The sequence below is a fragment of the Mycteria americana genome, chromosome 6 (assembly GCF_035582795.1).
Source record: "Mycteria americana isolate JAX WOST 10 ecotype Jacksonville Zoo and Gardens chromosome 6, USCA_MyAme_1.0, whole genome shotgun sequence".
Taxonomy (NCBI): domain Eukaryota; kingdom Metazoa; phylum Chordata; class Aves; order Ciconiiformes; family Ciconiidae; genus Mycteria; species Mycteria americana.
In genome coordinates this window covers 8,825,684-8,844,863 of record NC_134370.1, presented here as the reverse complement: position 1 = coordinate 8,844,863, position 19,180 = coordinate 8,825,684, and the positions used below count along the sequence as shown (strand labels likewise).

General features: G+C 40.5%; 1 protein-coding gene across 5 annotated transcripts in view; it reads right to left on the bottom strand.

Annotated features, from left to right (window-relative positions):
• Positions 1 to 12,971: 12,971 nt before the first annotated feature.
• Positions 12,972 to 19,180, bottom strand: part of HSPA12A (heat shock protein family A (Hsp70) member 12A) — a 109,046-nt gene continuing 102,837 nt past the window's right edge. For all 5 annotated transcript variants that reach the window (XM_075504469.1, XM_075504470.1, XM_075504471.1 and 2 more), the window contains one exon: positions 12,972 to 18,212. In XM_075504469.1, coding sequence (XP_075360584.1) covers positions 17,578 to 18,212 — 635 coding nt within the window. In that variant the 3' untranslated portion in view covers positions 12,972 to 17,577. The remainder of the gene's footprint in view (positions 18,213 to 19,180) is intronic.

Sequence of the window (19,180 nt, the reverse complement as noted above, 5' to 3'; positions counted from 1 at the left end):
CAGCACATACAGATGCCCAAAACCTTGCTACCAATAAAAGCTAGTCATGCATAAAGCACTGGGGTCTGCAGTCACTGCAGTTATAATACTGGTGAGGTGTGTTGGGGTTTTTTTTGCTGGGTTGGTTGGTGGGGGTGTGGGTTAAGTCTGTGGATACCTCTCTATAGACAGAAGTTTTAGGAGTGAACGAACCAAAGCCCATTGAAAAATTCCCCTGATTTCAGCCTGTTTCAAAATAATTTCAGACAAGAGAAAGAAAGGGGGCAGGTAACAGAATCTGGATAGTGGCTCCTGGGCAGTACCAAGAGAAAGCAGACCTGCTTGTGAGCAGAAGGAGAGGAGAGGATTAAGGAAGCTGACGTTCTTAATCAAACTGAAGGCTTATCCCAGAATTAGTGAGAGATAAAGATGAAACAGAGATAGGTGGGCAAAATGAGGACAGAAGTTTCATTTTAATTACCTGCGAGAGATGGAACAGTGAACATGGTGAAGAACTGGTAAGTGTTTTGGTGTGTTAATGCTGAACTAAGCTTGTACCATATGATCTGGACAGAATTAATTGAGAAAGCTGTATAGCGAATTTCAAATGTTAGTGAAGTTTCACTAGAATGCTTGTAATCAGAACAATCGCCAAAGTGTCCTGAAATCCCACATGCTGGCCCTCAGCCTTGAAGAAAACTGCCAGATGATGTGGTCAGAGCAGTAATGCAATGAGGGAGTCACTTCTTTCTCTGCTTTTTGATAAGCACATTCAGCTGAAGTGTGGATAGTTCATAAACTCGTTTCTGTCCCTACATAATCCTGTCTCAGCTCCCTCAGCCCGCTGCTGGAGAAGCAGGCTGCTGCTTCCCTGCTCCCAGAGGAACCCCATCCTCCCCAAAAAACCCACAGAACTGCTGGGGCCTGGAGACCTACTGCTCCTTGGGACCTTCTCCCTTCAGCAGTTTCTCTTGAGGTTCTCCAGATTGGGGCACTCTGCTCTTTCTGCCTCTCTGTGTGACCCTTCCTCCCCCAGAAAGTCTTGTCCTGAAGGATATCGACCCCTTTGCAAGGCTTCAGATTCCCCTCGCGGTGGTGGAGGTTGAAACCAATTTGTTCTGTGTTAGAGCACTGCTCTTCTAATAGAGAAGAAAAAGCAGTTTAATTAATTCAGTGCGTTCTGCCAGCTCTCGCGGGGTGATGGGAGAGAGAGGGGGCTGTAAAGAGTAGAAAAAGAACTATCAGCACTGAAGATTGGCGACCTACGGGCATGCTCAGAGCTGGAATAAGGTCCTTATGTGAAAACCAAACCGTTCCTCGGTTTAACCCAACTGAAGAGAATATCCCCCAGCAATTTGTTTTAGTCAGAGATGCCCAGGCTTGCTTTTATGTTTAAAAAACCTTCTAAATTGTACTTGTGCTTCTTGCCCAGGTTAAAAGGCACTACCCAATTGTGCTGCTTCAGGAGCACAGTACGAACCAAGTTTTCACCTGGATAATCACTGTTTCCTGAGTCCCTGACACCTTGCCCTAGGGAGGTTAATAGGGAATAAAGATAAGTAGTAAAGGGGACATGCCTTGCTATGTGTGTGTCACAGATGTGCGGGGTATTAAAATGCGAAGCCAACGTCTTGTCCAGCTTCTCTCAAAGGGAAAACCAAATGGTTTTCACCCTGATGATACTACTTGTGTCTTCCCCTCATTCAATTGCTGCCCTCCCTGTGCAACTCCTCATGGCAGCAGCAAGCGCACAGCGGAGAAGTTTGCCGTGCGTGTTTTCTTCCCAGCCTACACTGTCCGTGAGGGGTAGAGGCTAACGCTTATTTCGGCTCCAGTGTTTCCCACCCATGGTCACCCTTATAGTGGTAGAATAAGAGGGTAAGGCCTAAAAAGTTCAAGGATGTGAATTGTTTGTCCCGCACCAGGCTGCGGTAAGGCCAGTCTGGGGTTGCTCCTGCAAAGCCCTTCTCAGCTCTCCGCGGCTGCACGGCCGCAGCTGTGCGGGAGGCAGAGGGTCCAGCCGCAGGGCTCTGCAGGCCTTCACACCGCGTTCATGTCATCCAGTCCGAGGAGAGACAAACATCCCCTCTCCAGGGAGACGAATAGTTACGGGCTTACCCAGAGCACGCGTAACCATAGACGTGGGAGCCGGCTGTCAGGTTTCCGATGGTTTCTGATGATGTCAGGTTTCCGCGTACCCCGTGTCCGTTTGACATCGCCTGCTTCCTTCTGCCTTGACTATTTGTCTCTTCTAGAATTTGGCTTCCTGATCTCAGTACCTCCTGCTGAGGAAACCTCAAGAGGGCTATTAACTTCCTAACACTGCAGAAGAGTTTCTCCTTTGTCTTTTGTTCCTTTACCTTAGTATAAGCAGATTCTTGCCTACACAATTGTTTTGACAGTCATGATATTCTCTGCATTATCCTTTGCCATAGCCACTTCAGCAGCCCATGTAATTTTAACAAACACCTAACAGAATCAAGACGTTAAAGTTGACAATAGCACAATAAAAAATCTCCTTTTAATAATGAACTGGAGCTGCCGTCATCTTGTTTTAGCAGAGTAAAATCTCTCCCCCCCTCCCAAACACTTTACAAAGCTATTACATAAAATGCAATGTTAAATGAACAACAAATTACTTTCCCTTTAGCTAGCTTTTAATGCTAATGGTGCTATTTATTCCTGACCTTTTGAAATATTAGATTTTTTAAATGACAACATAAAAAGAATTCTTGTTTGAAAACGCAAGCGACTTTAAACCACATGTTATTACTTGTAAGTATAGCATGCACATGCATCATTCATTTCAGTGTCCCATTTATGGCTAATTGGTATATATTTCAGTTGACATATATTGTTCTCCTGCAAACGTGTCAAATTCCTTAACGATGTCGGTGACAAAAGCATAGTGCTTGAGATATATAAATTACGCTCTTTACCATATAATCATTCTTATCTATTGGGAATGCTATTTGTGACAAATCATGTTCAAAAATACACGTTAAATTGATTATTTTTTTAAACTTTAATATCACACCATTCATGGCAAGTCTTTGATTGAATCTTTAAATGTAGAAATGTTTTTTTATCTGCATCTGATTTTTATCTGCATCATTTTGTAGCTTTTGAAAAGCTCACTTTATTTATTAAAGGAAGAGTAGCACAGCGCAGATCTTAAAATGTATCTTTTGTTATCAGCATAAGAAAACAAATGGGCTATAATTGTGGATATGGAATGAGTAATTTGGTGAACAACGCTTTGTGCTGTAGTTTAGGTTTTATAATTCCTGCCAGAAATTACTATTATTTTGTTGGTGGGCAGCATTGCAATCAGAATTTTAAATATGGGAGCAACTTGGGCCACATATTTTCATTACATTTTAGATTGCCATGTGCAATGTATTTCTCTCCTATATTACAAATCATCTGAGAACAATAAAAAAAAAAATTGAAGATTTCATGTGACTAATTATTGCTGAGATATAGCAGTGCTCATTGTTGTCTTTAGACAATGCTGTCTATAGTCATTACTTTGCTCCATAAATCAGTAGGATAATGAGGTTCTATTTTTCAAGAAATATTTGAGCATATCTTAATTTGGCATTGATGAATTCTTCTTCCTCAACCTCTTGAGTCTTTTTTTAATCTAGTTTGTCATATTAGAGCTTTCATCACCTAGCCACAGCTCACAGTGTTTATGTATGCATATTTATTTCCATACCTTTCTGGGATGTGTCCTCAGAGGTTGCAAATAGGAATTTTATGATGTTATGCCTGAAGGCTATTTTGTTGTTAATTTGAGTGTAAATCACCAGCTGTTTTGCCACACTCTCATACTTCAGAAATATATAGCCTGTATGATTGTATTTAATTGTGAAAAAACAAGGCTAAACTTGTTAAAATCTCGTTACTTTTAAAAATTGGAAACAGTTTCTTTGACAAAAGAGATGTTTACTTGAAGAAAATACTGTCTTTTGCCAAAAAAGATTATACAATAAGTTCAGATACCTATTTTTTCCTCTGCAAACACTCTCAAATTTGAAAACAATGAAAGGGTAAAACGTATCAGCATTTTTAATCGGTCGAAACAGAAGGCTTCAGTAGGGGGCAGAGGAAGAAAGGAGAAGGTCGATGTGATGCTCCCACAGCCCTAAATGGAAAAATAATAATAGTGGCCTACATGCCACTTACTTCTAAATTGTGCCTGTATACAAACAGAAAGATGAAGCAAAGTACTCTTTAAATTAGTCTAAATGTTGTATTCAATTACACAATAACAATTGAGTGGCTACTACACTTGCTAGCATATTGCAGACATATATTATGTGAGACCCAAAGACAAAAGTTGCATTCAAGTCCCTCTTTGTGCTATCGCCCATGTAATTATTGTTGCGGTACGTATCCTATGAAAAATTGTACCTTTAATTGCATTAAGTGGATAATTGCTTCACATCAAACCAATTAGGGAGGTGAAGGGGAAAAAAAAGGGGATCTAAACATCCGAAGCAATGCACTTTTTTGCATAATAATTCGCATTATTATAATTTTGCATGTGATTTTAGATAAACATAAGTCTCATTTGATCTCATTAAAAATAACAACAATGAACAATACTGGTGGCTTGGGTGCCTGGGTTTGGGGTGTGCAGTTTCAGAGTTTGGATTCCCCTGGGAGTGCTGATTATCCTCTTTGGAAAGTGAGGTCTCCCGTGAGAGTGGTACCATTTCCCACTCAGAAGAGGTTTTTCATGGAGGAAGAATATAGTCATCACCTTAATTATGTGGGACACGAAACACACAATGGGCATGTGTATGTCTTGCCTGAGATGATGGAAGAGCAGAAGCCATCCCCTCCTTCTCTGAACACTGAGCACTGTGTTTGCTGACCGCAGCCTGAGCCTACAGAAACTTCCAAAGGATCTGCTTAAAAATAAACCCAAACTCTTGTTTCAGACTGCCAACCTTTTCCTTACGGTCCTTAATTCCTTACTCAAACACCAACCATCTCGCATTTGATAAGGGAATAAAAATCACCAGGAAGAAAGCATGCAAGAGGTTCTCCACCACCTTCAGCTCTCACCAAGGCTGCTGTCAGTCCCTTGGGAGGGTGTGTGGCCTGACCTCATGTCTCTCTCCAACCTTTCTCATCTCCCCTTTGCTCGCAGTTTGGAAACCGGTGCTGTCTGGCCATTTTACACCCCTGCAGACACAGTAAATTCAGCAGGGAGTCAGAGAGGAGGATGTCTTTGCTCCCCCTGCAACCTCAGTCTGCAATCATCCATCTCCAAACCCACGTCTCCCACAGAATGCGGGGAGGGAGGGTTTGGGAAGGGACGTCTCTCCACTTCATTAAAGAGAGACTGTAGATCCTTAAGGCTTTGCTTTAATTCAAAAAGGAGTCAAAATGTCTTTGGTGGGTCATGAAAATCAGCCTCTCGGTTCCTCCCACTGAACCTGAATTACAAACCCTCTCCCGGCAGCTGCGACAGAAAGGACATTGAAGGGCAGTTCATGGCAGCAGTGCCATTCCTTGCTGGGTCTGAAGGGACGGCGACACGTCAGCAGAAAGGGGCACATTTTTGTTGGAAAGGACGATTGTAGGGGATTAACAACTTCTTTTTAACCGAGGAAAATGTTAAAAGTGAAGAGAAAAGTGACTGCACTAAAGAATAATTCTCCTTTTGACCCACAGAGAAAGGGGTGCCTAATGAAAATATATGATCACCGACAGTGTGAAGATAACTGTCTGATCAGATAATGGAATTGTTTTCAGTGATAAGAATGAATCCATTACTAATGCAAATAACGATAATAATTATAATTTGCAATACAGTAAAAATCACCTAGTCTACCTCCTCCTCTGACAGGAGACTGTATAATAAATTATAGGCTGAGAAAAAAAAAATTCAAAGGGATAAAGGTTAAAAGATTAAAAAAAAATTCTGAAACTTAAATGCTTAACAAGGAAGTCAAGACCTGAAAGCAGAAATTGGTGCTATTAAATAAAGCAATTGTGAAGAATGAGATATTATGGAATTGATTAACAAACCAGAAACCAAACGTTTCCTCGTATCACTACTCTTGTCACAGATTTCAATAATTTTGAAAGAACAAAAAATTAAGAGTTGGCGTGTAACAAGAAAATTAATTATTTAATTGTCGGTGAATATGCTAATAGTACTCTGGGAAGATGAATATAACTTAACACACAAAAAGACCCCAGAAGGGTTCAATAAATTTGGGGAGTTTCACCAGTTGTTTTTGCTCTGCTTTGGTATCCGAAACAGGTCCAGCTGTTCTGTCGCTCCCAACCAGGACGGCATCTGCAGACCATGCATAGCTATAGGGCAGATCTTTTGGCGTTCTCTGGACACACCAAGGTGCTCGTACCAATCCCGTGAGCTTCATTGTTCATGTGAGGGCTTTTGGGTATGGAGACAATGTGAAAAATGCTTCATTTCACCTTTGTGGAGGAGTAGAACAGGGCAGATGAAACAAATCTTGTATTACCGAGTTTTCACTACAGTGAGCTGTTTTGTTTTTTACAGCAAGTCTTTCTCCATCGGTTAAGCAGAGAGGAAATAGTGCTAGATAGGGCTTACCATACGTTGTTGGCATCATACCAGTCCTATAGATTTAGGTGATGGCGCATTGGGAATCTCCTAAGAGAGCATATGATTCTTCCATACCCATCAATTCGGAGTAAAATAGCAATTAAATGACCAAGTCTAAAGCACTGTCTTCCAACACTTGTCATTTAGATCCTTGTTTTCCAAAGCACAGTATGTCCCGTAACAGCCACACAAGAAGAGCCAGGGCCAGAGCGTGTGTAAGGGAGACTTAAAGACCAGAAGTGCTGACACCTAGTCAAAAGTAGAGGTGACTACCAGACGAAATTAGTTTTTAACCTTAGAGTGGAGCCTGGTTTTCTGCAGTTGGAGTATTTTATTGCATTTTAAATCCACAGTTAAAAGCTCAGTGTATCCTGCCTAAACTTCCCCAGCAAGTCGTTCAGGAAGTTAGAGATTTCTCACCCTCTTTGAAGTTTTTCATTGCAGCATTTTTCATGTAGCTGAAAAGCTCAACACGCTTCAGGTCAGTGAAGCACAAGTAGTTTATCAGAACTTCAACAGTACAGGAGTTCAAGGAAAATGCTTTAATGATGCCAATTCTAAAAGCAAAATGAGTGCAAAACTCACAGTATGTTTCATAACCATGATTTGTGGTTACCTCATAAGTGCAATTTATCAAAAACACACCCAGCTAATACAATATTAACTACTGCAACAAGCTCCTAAGGTTTAAAGACGCACCCCTCAGATTGCATGCAAGAATGCCTTTAATCAATGTTTGCAAAAGTCAAAACCACAATGTGCCTCAGCTACTCACATCACATTTCATTGTTTATTGATGCTTTGCCAGGGCTTTCTGTTTCGTAGTGGGATGTGCATAACACAAGTCCTCCACGTGTGTGCACACAGAACGACTTCGGCATCGGTTTCCAAATGTCCTTCCAGCAACAAGATGTTTATCTGCAAGAAACCAGCATCCACCGTCTAATCCTCAAAGCTGCCAACAGAGCTGTAAAAAAAGATCACAGGTCTACAAAATGTGATTGAAAGACCTGGTGTTTAATTACAGAATTAGATTCAGGGCAAGCATGAGGCTAGTCTTCAGATATGTCAAAAGCTGTCAGAAGCAGGAATGGGATGAAATGTTCCCATGTTCTCTAGGGGCAGGACAGGCACAGAGAGTCAGAGTTGACATTATGTAAAACTTCAGAAAGGTGAGGACAGCAAAACACAAATAAACTGCCTGGGTAGGTAGCTCCACTGCAGCATCAGAAGGTTTAAAACCAGATTAAACAGAAGTCGTGAGTATCTTAGGCAGAACTAATACTGGTTTGCCGCAGTAAGTTGACGTCTGAGGTCCTTTCCAGGTACATGCATCTCCTGTGATGCTCTGACAGAGCTGCAATTGCAGTCAGCAAAAATAGAGGATGGATCTGCACAGAGGTAGAGAAAAGAAAAAGGGAAAAAAATCTAAAGCCACAATTAATGCTATATACTACCTGACTCTGAAGGAGAGAAACGCTAAATGCCTCTGTGGGATGTGATCAGTGTATTGTGGCATTCCCCTCAGTCCTGTAGTATCTTTGATAAGTGTGTGGCACTTTTTGAACGTCGGTCTCATCTATTTCATCCCCAAGACAAAATAAAATAACTTCCAAAATCATTTAAATGTCTTTTAGTACACCCTCAGTCACGTTACCTGATTCTTCAAATGCCTTACACAACCATCACACTTAAATGCTGACCTTGTTGCCCTGAGCTGACAAAATATCTATCCTCCTGCCCACCTAGGTACTACTGGCTAAGGACTTTTTCATGGACAAGGCAGCTGGCTGTGTGTTCCCAACACCCTGCAGATACTACTGCCATCTGGGACCTCTGCTTACACAAGGAACATAGGGAGGAAATTATCTGAAGGAGGATGCTGTAATGTTGTTTGTGGAAAAACGGAGTTAAATACAGGAACCCTTGCAGATGTCATGCAGGACCAGCATCTTTTCTGCTGGATTCAGCTCTTCTCACAGTTAACTTCCTTCAACTCCACTCGTTTTGAGGAGTCGATAGTCATCTACATAAAGTATGTCGGGGCGGGAATGGGCTGAGAAAATAGATCCATTACGATTGTCGGTAGATGAAAAGTAAAAGCTCTGTGAGCAATCCATAACACGGCAGTGCTTTAACTGCACCCTTGGTACGTGTTAGCAAATACGCAGTGATGGCACGTGTACGGTATGCAGTGTGCTTGTGTGTGGGAAGCATCAGGTCAGCATTGAGGTTGCTCTTTGTACTACAAAGGAAGAGGATATGTTCAGTCTGGTGTCTGCTCTTATCAGCTGATGGCAGACGGAAGTTCCTACTAGAGGTGCAGAGCTTATTCCTCAGAGGGAAGGAAATACTCCTTGTTGTCCTTAGGAATGGCAGAGTCACCTTTCTAACTCCTTAGATTACTATGGTTTAGAAAATTTTGGCATTCACAGCTGTCAGTCTCAGCACTCCTACTTTGAAACCTTCCCTGATCTTCAGTTACTGCTGGAGCACACCAATGCCTCTGTCCTCCTATGTCCAAACCCTTGTTACGCATCTCTTCAGATGATTCCTTTGGTTTCAAAACACTCAGTCCAGTATCACCCTCCTTTTACTTGTTGGCTCTGCTGCAGCACGCAATACTCTTGGAGTAAGCTGACATTGAATTTTCCCTTCCTCCATGTTCATGTAAGCTCACCTGCGACACTGATAGAGGGATCATAGCGGTTGCAATCCACCAAGTTCTTAAAACGATTATTTGCCATCACATGGTAGTGAATGCTATGTCCTAGTTCGGTGACTTCTGCTGTGGGCACAAAGCCAGTGCTCCTGGGATAGTAGCATCTAGTAAACTTTTCCCTATTATTACAGTCCCTGAAAAATGAGAAAATAGATACTACTTCAAAATTATAGCCAATACCTACACAACTGTCTTAAACAAAGAAGATACAGCATTTCTTGGTTTGCAGAAAAATGTTTGCAGTTAACTGACTAACTTAATATATTGCACTTAGTCCCTTTATATCAGTGAGGTATGTGCTCAGCTGCTTTTGATATGCCCCTTAGTGATGCTGAGATAATCTTACTTTTTTTTTTATTCTGCTAGCTCCTCCAAATCTATTTACTTTTGAATGTGTATTTCTCTGGCTACAAAGGATTTGAGGGCTTGGCTAACAGCCAGACTCAAAGCTCCCCTGAAGTCGGTATGGACCTTTCTATCGAATTTAATGAGATCCAAAACAGTCCCTAAACAGTGGAAAGGCTCCCTCGCGTAAGTGTTCGTGTCATTTCCACTGCACTGTCAAAATTCGCACGTAGGAAATTGCCTCCTGGCTGCCAAACAACGGTTTCAACAGGACACAGGTGACATCGTGTTTCAGACTGCCAGTTTGTAGGCTGTGTGCTGTTAAGACAGCTGTTGTGTTCAGACACTGGTGCTGGCTGCTGGGAAGGAGTGCATGAAGCAATCTAGGAAGAACAGGAACAGTGATAAAATTAAGAGTTGTAACTAAAGAAACGTTTTATAGCAGGGAAAGGTTATCATGGCAAAATGGGTTTCTGGGCCACCCTTTGTAAGACTAAAATACAATGAAAAATGCCAATACAAGACAACTTTTGGTTAAGATGGAGGGAGAAAAGACACCTGGATTGCAGTTCAGCTTGAGTTGATGCATTTAAGAGTCAAGGCATGTTTGAATTTGGACATTATATTCCCAAGAGAAGATATTCAATGGTTTGAACTTATTTCAATAGAGGAATCTGGGAAAATGTTTGGAAATAATGAACTTCAAATAGGGAAACCAGGCTCTCAACTTCTGCAGCAGTGCAAAGAACTGGGACGAAAGCTACAGAAGAATTACAATGTAATATAAATTAAAACATGAGGGACATCATCTGTTCATCAATAGCAAGTAATTAAGGTTGCAGTGAAATTTGTTGTAAAGGTAGGACTTAAATTGCCATGTAATAGAAATGGCACAATTTACTACTAATATTGTCTTTACTATTAGAACAGTGATTTCACATTCTGGACAATTAGACATGAATGTTTAGTGCAGTAAAATTGAGAAGAGATGAAAAGCATATTCTCTGGGAATTTAGACTTTAAGGTTTCCTTTGAAAGATTGGTTTGTTTCCTAAGAACTCAAAATTCAGATCCGTGAAACTCTACAAGAAAAATCTCAAATATAGACTCACTTTTGAAAGCTGTCTTATACATTAGAAAAACTACTGGTGCTGTCATAGCTGTGTTAGAGCTTCTGTATTTAGTTTTTCCAAGATCTGAGGAATGTGCTTCCTGCATTGCCTGTGTTCCTCAATCCAGCAGTGTAGCAAAATTTGTGCCACATTTCTGAGCACGTGGCTAATGAAGTCAATGAAGCCATTTGTCTGTTTAAACAAGGCATCTCCGTAAGAACATCCACATACTAAGTTACAGGTATGAAAACAGAATAGTCATGAACTCATAATCAATCACAAACACATCACCTCCCCAGAGGCTACTCAGCACTCCTGATGTTTGCTGTGATGCATTTTCAAGATGGCACAAGACAGTTTTTGCTGCAAGAAATTGCTCTTTGCATCTGTGGAGTTCCACAGGTTGTAGTGCAAACTTCTTCCATTGTTTGAATATCCACTTTCAGATCTCTAATTTGAAGGAACAAAAGCATAAAATTCTGTCCCCCTCAATACTTTGTTGTCACGCTACAGCAGTCCCACCGCAAAAATGTTTCTGTGTGTTAGAACACAGCAAGGGGTGAATGAGAACTAATAAACCAGTATCTATTCCTAAAAAAAGTTAAGTACAAGTTTTCCAACATCAGTACCTAATGAGATTGGCAAATAACAGGCCTGAATCCCAGTTACACAAAGCATCTGCAGTTCTCACCGATTTATCTGAGCTACATCTCTTGAAAATCAGGCAGCTCTTGCACTGAGTAAGGGTATTCTGAATCCACTGTCCTTAAGACAGATGTCTGGGTGGTGTTGAATGTAGCTGCTTAGAAAACTGAAAGGAGAGAATCTCTTTGGGGACGTTGGACACTGCTGTGATGGAGGTTGTTTCATAAGTTGTTTTATTCCTAGCCTATTCCTGTTGTTATATGGCTATTAACATGAAAACACTGCAAATTTCAGTAAGGATTTATGCGATCTTCGTAGAACCAACGATTTATACAAACTCCTTCCTATCAAGATGGGGCTGTAACTTTAAATATAAACACACTCATATGGGAAAAACTTAAGATTTAGAAAAGTCCAGCAAAAAGGCCAAATTCTGCCAGTGAATGCACGTACGTGAAACTCCCCTGGAAACCAGAGCAATGCGCTAGAACACTGAAAGTAAAATTTGGTTCTTAATGTGTCCCTGAAGACTGTAATTATATTTCCCATTGTACTAGTAACATTAATTGAATGTTTAGCTGAAATCAAGTTCATTACAAGTTAAATACAGTACCTAGCCTATTAGGATGGTGTTGATAATTATAGTCATAAAGCACTTGTAAAACATCTTCATTGCAGCAAATAGGTGGAAGTTGGGGTGTGGTGGCTGCTATGCATCTCAGTTCATTCTCTGCATCTTTGTGTCTGAGCAGCACTGTAGACTAAGGTCTCACACACCACTGAATTGTCTCCATAGCTAGTGCCAACATTGCGAATTTGAGAGGGACATGGCCTGCAACGGTCAGCAGAAAAATATAATATTGCACAAACTGTTGTACAAGTGTTTTGCAGTGCAGCTGGACCTTACTTAGCATTCCTAGATCTAAAACACACAGTAAAGACGTACACTGTCATGCAAATATACCTGGCCATTGGCCAGCTTATTGGCTTGATAATACAATTTTAGCAATCAACCAGCCTTTGACAAGGCCTAAGAGACTACAGTCCTCTCCGATATATCAATTTTTATATTTTATTTCCCAGCTTTCTCAAAGCATCATTACAGAAAATACTTAATCTGCTTTTGGTATTGCCCAAAGTCTTTCTGTCTTAACTCCAACAGACGCCCTACTCAGAGCTACATCAACTTTGGTGGAAGTTGAGTAATCCCCAGCAGTGGACTTCTACCTCAGGCAGATACGGAGTCCCCCTAGAAAGTACACGAGTGAACTAAAAGTGCAGCAGCCTCTTGTCGAAGACTTGTCTGGGCTGCACAGGGGCCTGCAAGCCCTTGGCAAAGACTCCAGGTGTCCACACATCTAAAAGGTTGAAGAAATCTGATAAGCAGCACATACGCTTGATGTCACTTTTGCTCAGTTACACATATGAAGGAGTATCCAAACGCAAGTATAACCACTTGGCCTTTCTCACTTCAAAAGAAAATAAATAAATAAATTAGGTTTCTTTTTATAGTCATTTTCACAAAAATAGTAACACCCAAGAAGAAAAATTACTTTTACTGTATTTTATTTGACATGGTTGAAGACACAAGAACACTCAAGATACAATCCAGACAAGTTGTGAACAGCTCCAGACATCAGTGAAATCTGAATTTATCTTGCACAGAGGTGAACAAGACCACAATGGTTGGTTTTATAATAAAGTTTAAGACTATTTCAAGCAGGTGAGTACTGTGACATTATGCCCAACAACTTTTATACTATTCATCCGCTTAAGCCACTTCATATCATAAATATGCAGCTTATCTTGGCGATTAAATCTCTGCAATATATAATTAGCCTTCTCATAATAATGCATTAAAACTCCTGTATATAGATATTGGTATATTCATACCAATGTAAACTGTCCTAACCACCACTGCACATTTATCATATTCTAGCACAATTAATCATTCTATCACAATTAGCTGCTAACTTTCAGCCTAGAGCTAAATAACTTGGACCCAAACTTGCAAGTTGCTGCTTACAGCAAAACTTCTGGCAAGGCTTTCTGCTTTCCCTAAGGATAGCAGGCCTCGTCTTTTCAACATTAAGTTGCACAATGTCATCTGAAACCCCTTCCAGAAAAACGCTCTGCAGGGAATCTCCTGCCAAAGTATCAGAACTACTACTCTAAAAATTACTCATTTCCTAATAAATTTCATATTAATTTTACAGCCTAACGTCCTTTATCAAAGTGGGCATCCACATGCCACTTACAATGTAAAGTTGTTTAACCAGGTTATAGACTACAGACCACAGCATAATATTCTACTTACAATTCTAATTCCTTAGAGAGACAAGCTAATTTTCCATTCTTAGATTTAAAGAGGGCAAGGAGGACAGCTGGGAGTTTGTTCAGAAGTTCAGTGCTCTGCAAAGATAAGCTTGATAGTGCTCTCATCAGACTGAATGAGGAAGTGCAAAAATATGCAAACCACATTGTACAGTTACAGTTGAGTCATTTCAGCAACAAATCCCTACTTGGATCCAGATGGAATCTTACAAAAGGTGAATAAGAAAAGGCAGAGAATCGCTACTGTGCGGGAAACTATGCTTCAAAAGAGCTGCAGAAACTACCCTTAGCATTCCCTGCAGACAGGCTGAAAACAGCACAAAAATCATGGGCCACCTGATCTTGTAGTTCGCCTCCTCTTCGGGTGAGAGAGGGGGTGGTTGCAGCCATTTATTAGACCAAATTCTGTGTTAACCTAAGGCCTCCGGAAACAAATCTGTGCAGAATTGGACCGATTCAGTTTAACATAGGATGCAAAGACACCGAAGCCTACTTTTCTTTAAGAATTTTGTCTTTTGGTAGGTGGTAGTGGTAGACAGAGACTGGGCCTTACCTGCAGCTACAATAAAAGAGCGTTGCCTGTTTTTGGAAGGTAGTTTTGTGTCTGTTTTTTTTTAAACTAGAGAAGATCCTTAATAAAACCCCAAAACCTAGTGAAGAAGCTGTATATCCAGATCATACAATCTAATTTTTAACTTGGTTTTACAGGAGGATTCATCCATTATTATGACAAACTGCTGGAGATGGAATGGTCACCATCTGAAACAAAGAAATGAAAGTCCCAGCAACATACTAGTGCATCTGTGTAATATGCTTAACTGGTATGACTTGCACTGCAGGAAGAATGTTGTATTTTCTGACACACCAACATTTCTTTCCTATTATTATAAGATCAGCCTTTTACATTTCATATCTTACCATCTTTAAAAGCCTATAATTACAGAAGCTGATTGAGAAACTATGTTATTTAAAATTAACAGCTGAATGAAATCAACAGAGGCAAAGAGCATTTTTATACAAGAAAATAGCACTGTAGAAAGAAAGAGTCTGTACAATATTTAAATATTGTATATACATAAAATTATATTGTTCATAACTCATCTTAAAGTTTCTCTTGTTTGTAAACCACGGAAAGCAACACACAAAAAATCCCAGTATTTAGCTTTTAAAGCATTTTGCAGGCAGCAGGAAACTGAATGCTAGCAAGCACACTTTGTAATTATAGAAAGTATCCAGCCGGATACTGTGACTAGCATTCTCCATAGTCCTTTTTTTTTTTTTCCTTTTTTTTTTTTTTTTTTAAAGCTGAATGCAGAACAGATTTCACATTCAACTAGGGAATTCTGCAGGAGACACAGAAAACTCAATGGCAAAATGCAGTAGACCAGTTCTGCAGCTCTTTACTGTGGCAAAACTCCAGGCTGAACACAGAAAGCTTAAGTGCAGGACTGGAACATAAATTAGTGAAATAATTGATAAAGCTTTCCTTTTCCAAAAGTGTCAGTAACGGATTCAACACATGCTCAACTTATTAGACATGAAGGTTTAGTTTAACAATTAACATCGCAAAGTTTCAAAAATGTAATGAATTCCAGCAGGTAATCAGGCAGCTCTGTATAAATGCTCTGAAAGTGTCAGCATTTTAGGGTGATTATACAGGTTAGTATCAGTCTGCCAATTTGGAGTGGGATTTGAATTTGAATCTGAAGCTGTCAGTTCATGGCAGATATAGATTGTAGGTTTCAGAAGTTATCCACCTGTAGCATTTTGCAAAATAAAAACTGTTCCAGTTGCAGAAGAAATTTTCCAGGTGAACGTGCTTAAGAAAACATTTCCAGAAAGTTATTATTTGGAAAACAAGATGATACTGTGACCATCATTGTATTTCACCTGCATTAGAGTTGTGTGTTCATAGCCATGTAAGGAATGCTTTAATGCTATTTGTAGTTTCATTCTCTTGGCTTCTGCCTTCCACTTCACCGGCCGTTCAACTCAACCCAGAAATATATTTTACTCAATTAAAATGTTTGCTACTCAAAATGCATTACAGTACTTTTGATCTGGACATTTTATCTTTTAAGTTGTTTAAATCTCCCTGGACAGCCATCATCTAATTGTACTTCCAAATCTTAACGCAGGGATTAACAAGAAGAAAACTATAATCACTTGGAGAAGTGCTTGATAAACTAGATGGGTCAGAGGGACCTCGACAGGCTGGAGAAACGTGCAGACAGGAACCTCATAAAGTTCAACAAAGGGAAGTGCAAAGTCCTGAACCTGGGGAGGAATCGCCCCGTGCACCGGTATATGCTGCGGGCCAAGTGGCTGGGAAGCAGCTTGGCAGAAAAAGACCTCGGGGTCTTGGCAGACACAAAGTTAAGCGTGAGCCAGCAACGTGCCCTTGCAACAAAGATGCCAATAGCCTCCTGGGGTGCATTAGGAAGAGCACTGCAAGCAGGTCAAGGGAAGTGATTTTTCCCCTTTATTCAGCCCTGGTAAGACCACATCTGGAGTGCCCGGTCCAGTTCTGTGCTTCTCAGTACAAGAGAGACGTGGACATACTGGGCTGAGTCCACCAAAGGGTCATGAAGATGATTAAGGGATTGGAGTATCTGGCATGTGAGGAGAGGCTGAGAGCTGAGACTGTTTAGACTTGAGAAGGCTCAGGGGATGATAGGAATGTGTATAAATGCCTGATAGAAGACAGTAAAGAAGACGGAGACAGACTTCTCGGAGGTATCCAGTGAAAGAACAAGAGGCAATGGTCACAAATTGAAACTCAAGAAATTCCTTTTAAACATAAGAAAAAAACTTTTTTGCAGTGAGGGTTGTCAAATACTGGAACAGGCGGCCCAGAGAAGTTTAGGCATCTCCATCTTTGGAGATATTCAAAACTGGATAGAGTATCCTGCTCTAGCTGACACCGCTTAGAGCTGAAAAGTTAGACCAGATAGTCAATGGATGTTGCCTCCAACCTCAACTATTCCGTGATTCTATGATTTCAGATGGAGACTAATAAAAATAAGTTTGGAAGACCCGAAAAGAGAAAGAGCTTTGTTCTTAATAATTTTCCAAAGTATAATGAGGGTAATGCTAGCTATTTAATCCAACAGCTAGTTCTGAGAGCTTTGACAATAAAGGCCTTGTTTTCAAACTGGAGCAATCAATATTAGGCTCCTTTTATATATATATATATATATATATATATATATATATTTCCTAAATCTAATTTTAAGGACTTCTGAGGATTTTCTTTTCAGTGGAATCTCAGAATTTAAGAAACTCAGTTCCCATTTCTTTAAGTCATTGATTTTCAGCACTTAAAATTTTGAAAGCACAGGGCAAAATCAAAAGAACAAAAGTATACTATAGACTACTAATTTGTTCCCATTGCCAGAGGATGGTGTTGTTTAAACAGATACCCCACACAGATACACCCCTGACAACAACCACACGGGTTAGTGAGTTTTTCTTGGGAGGAAGAGGGAGAAGAAGAAGAAGGCAAAGAGATTATCATTTCATATCTTTTTAACTAATCTTCAGGACCCAACAATAATCAGTATTTACTTAATAAAGGTAGATCGTTAAGCATGCTTGAGTAACTTGGGAACTTTTACTACCTCTGGAACTTTTGCTTCCAAAACTTAAGGGTCTTTCAAAACCCAGTCTTTGGTCATCAAAGGGCACAGACATGACATACCCCACCTTACTAGCTGTTCTCATATAGCCTGCTGAAATTCAAGTTGATTATGTGATATATGAAAGTCAAAAAATGGAATAGTGGAAGATCAGTCTCACAAACAGGCTGTGGTGGGGAAAATGGGCTGTTAGTAGTTTAGGAAATCAATACCAACTTTGACACTTTTAGAGGTGGCAACATCAATGGCCATGGCTTTGATTTCAGTGTCCCCAAACTGCATAAGTGTTTTGATCTCCCGCCGGTTTGGCACTGAAGCATCAGTTCCCGTGAGATCCAAGCGAAGGGTGCCACACTTTTTCACTCCAGATTCCGTGATGAAGCTGACATTATCTTGTTCTGAGCTATAGATATTGATCACTATTACTAACTGAGAAGGTTTGGCAGGTGTGTAACTGCGTGTCACAGTTTCTCCAAGGGCTACAGATTGGTCAGCTGAGATAAATTTGTCAAAGACATCAGTGCACCAGCGCGTGCCATCTTTGATTAGAAGCTTCTCCGGTGGATGCTTCCCTTCCACAAACCGATTGAGCACACCCACACCGTAGGTGAGAGGCGAACGCCGCACTTTGATGACAGCAGGGTCTAGACCAAAGAGAACAGCTCCTTTGAGGATAGTGAGCCCCACATCCTGAGGAATGATGACTCGACATCTCGAACCAAAAGCGCTCTGGATGGCTTGTTGGAGTAAGGGGGATTCAGCGAAGCCACCCACCAGGAACAGGAACTTGACATTGGTCACTTCTGGCTTATCAAACACATCACCTAAGCAGAAACAGAGCCCATTCAATAGGGAAAAATCCACTGTGACAAGGCAATGCAGGTGAAACTCCTAATGTCTGAGTGCACTGAATGTCCCATACACATGCACAAGATCTGAAACTGCCCACACTGCCACTCTCAGCCTGCACTAGTTCCACTTCTGCAGTCTCTTCTGTACCCTGTTTCACTGTGAACAGAAACTTACCTCAAAGCATACAATATTTCTGAAGTGGCACTTAAAACAGAATTTTTATTTAGCTCCTACCAGTAAAAGGAGACACAGATTTCTTGCAAAGAAATCCTGCCAGTCACATTATGCACAGTAGGGAAACAGATATCATCTTGCCACTTCAAGTATCAGTGAGATATTCCCAAACCTAAATGACTGACATACCTTTTACTGCATTCCAGATAGGTCACTCTATTTTAAATTCACTTATTATTTCTGACCCTAACATCTTAACTGCAATATGTACCATCTGCAAAATAATGCCTCCTTACATTTTTACAGATGTTCCTTCTTAGCTTAAGCCCACATCCCCTACTTTCAAGGAAATCACACAGTTCAGTTGTAGGTTCACCCTTAGTTCAAATAATGGAGGCAGCATGACTGAGGTATCTGTCACAACTATTGTAATTCTAGAGCTCTACCTCCCCGCTCACATATAAGCTGTTCTGTGCTAGCTAAGTTGTGACCTCTCAAAATTTACCTAATAATTCCTCACATATAGCAAGTAAAGCTGAATATTCCACTCCAAATACAATTCAATTAGTGCTTTGTAATGTGCAGAACAGCAATACTTTGCTCAGTAAATATATTGTACCCTACTTGATACAAATCCAATCTTCCACCAGTAAGACTTTAAATAATAAATTTCCCAATAAGCCTATGTCACTTCCCATTACTGGATAAATAAATTCAGTGCTGCTTAAGTCATGCCTGGAAGTACTTTTACCATGATGCAGCATTT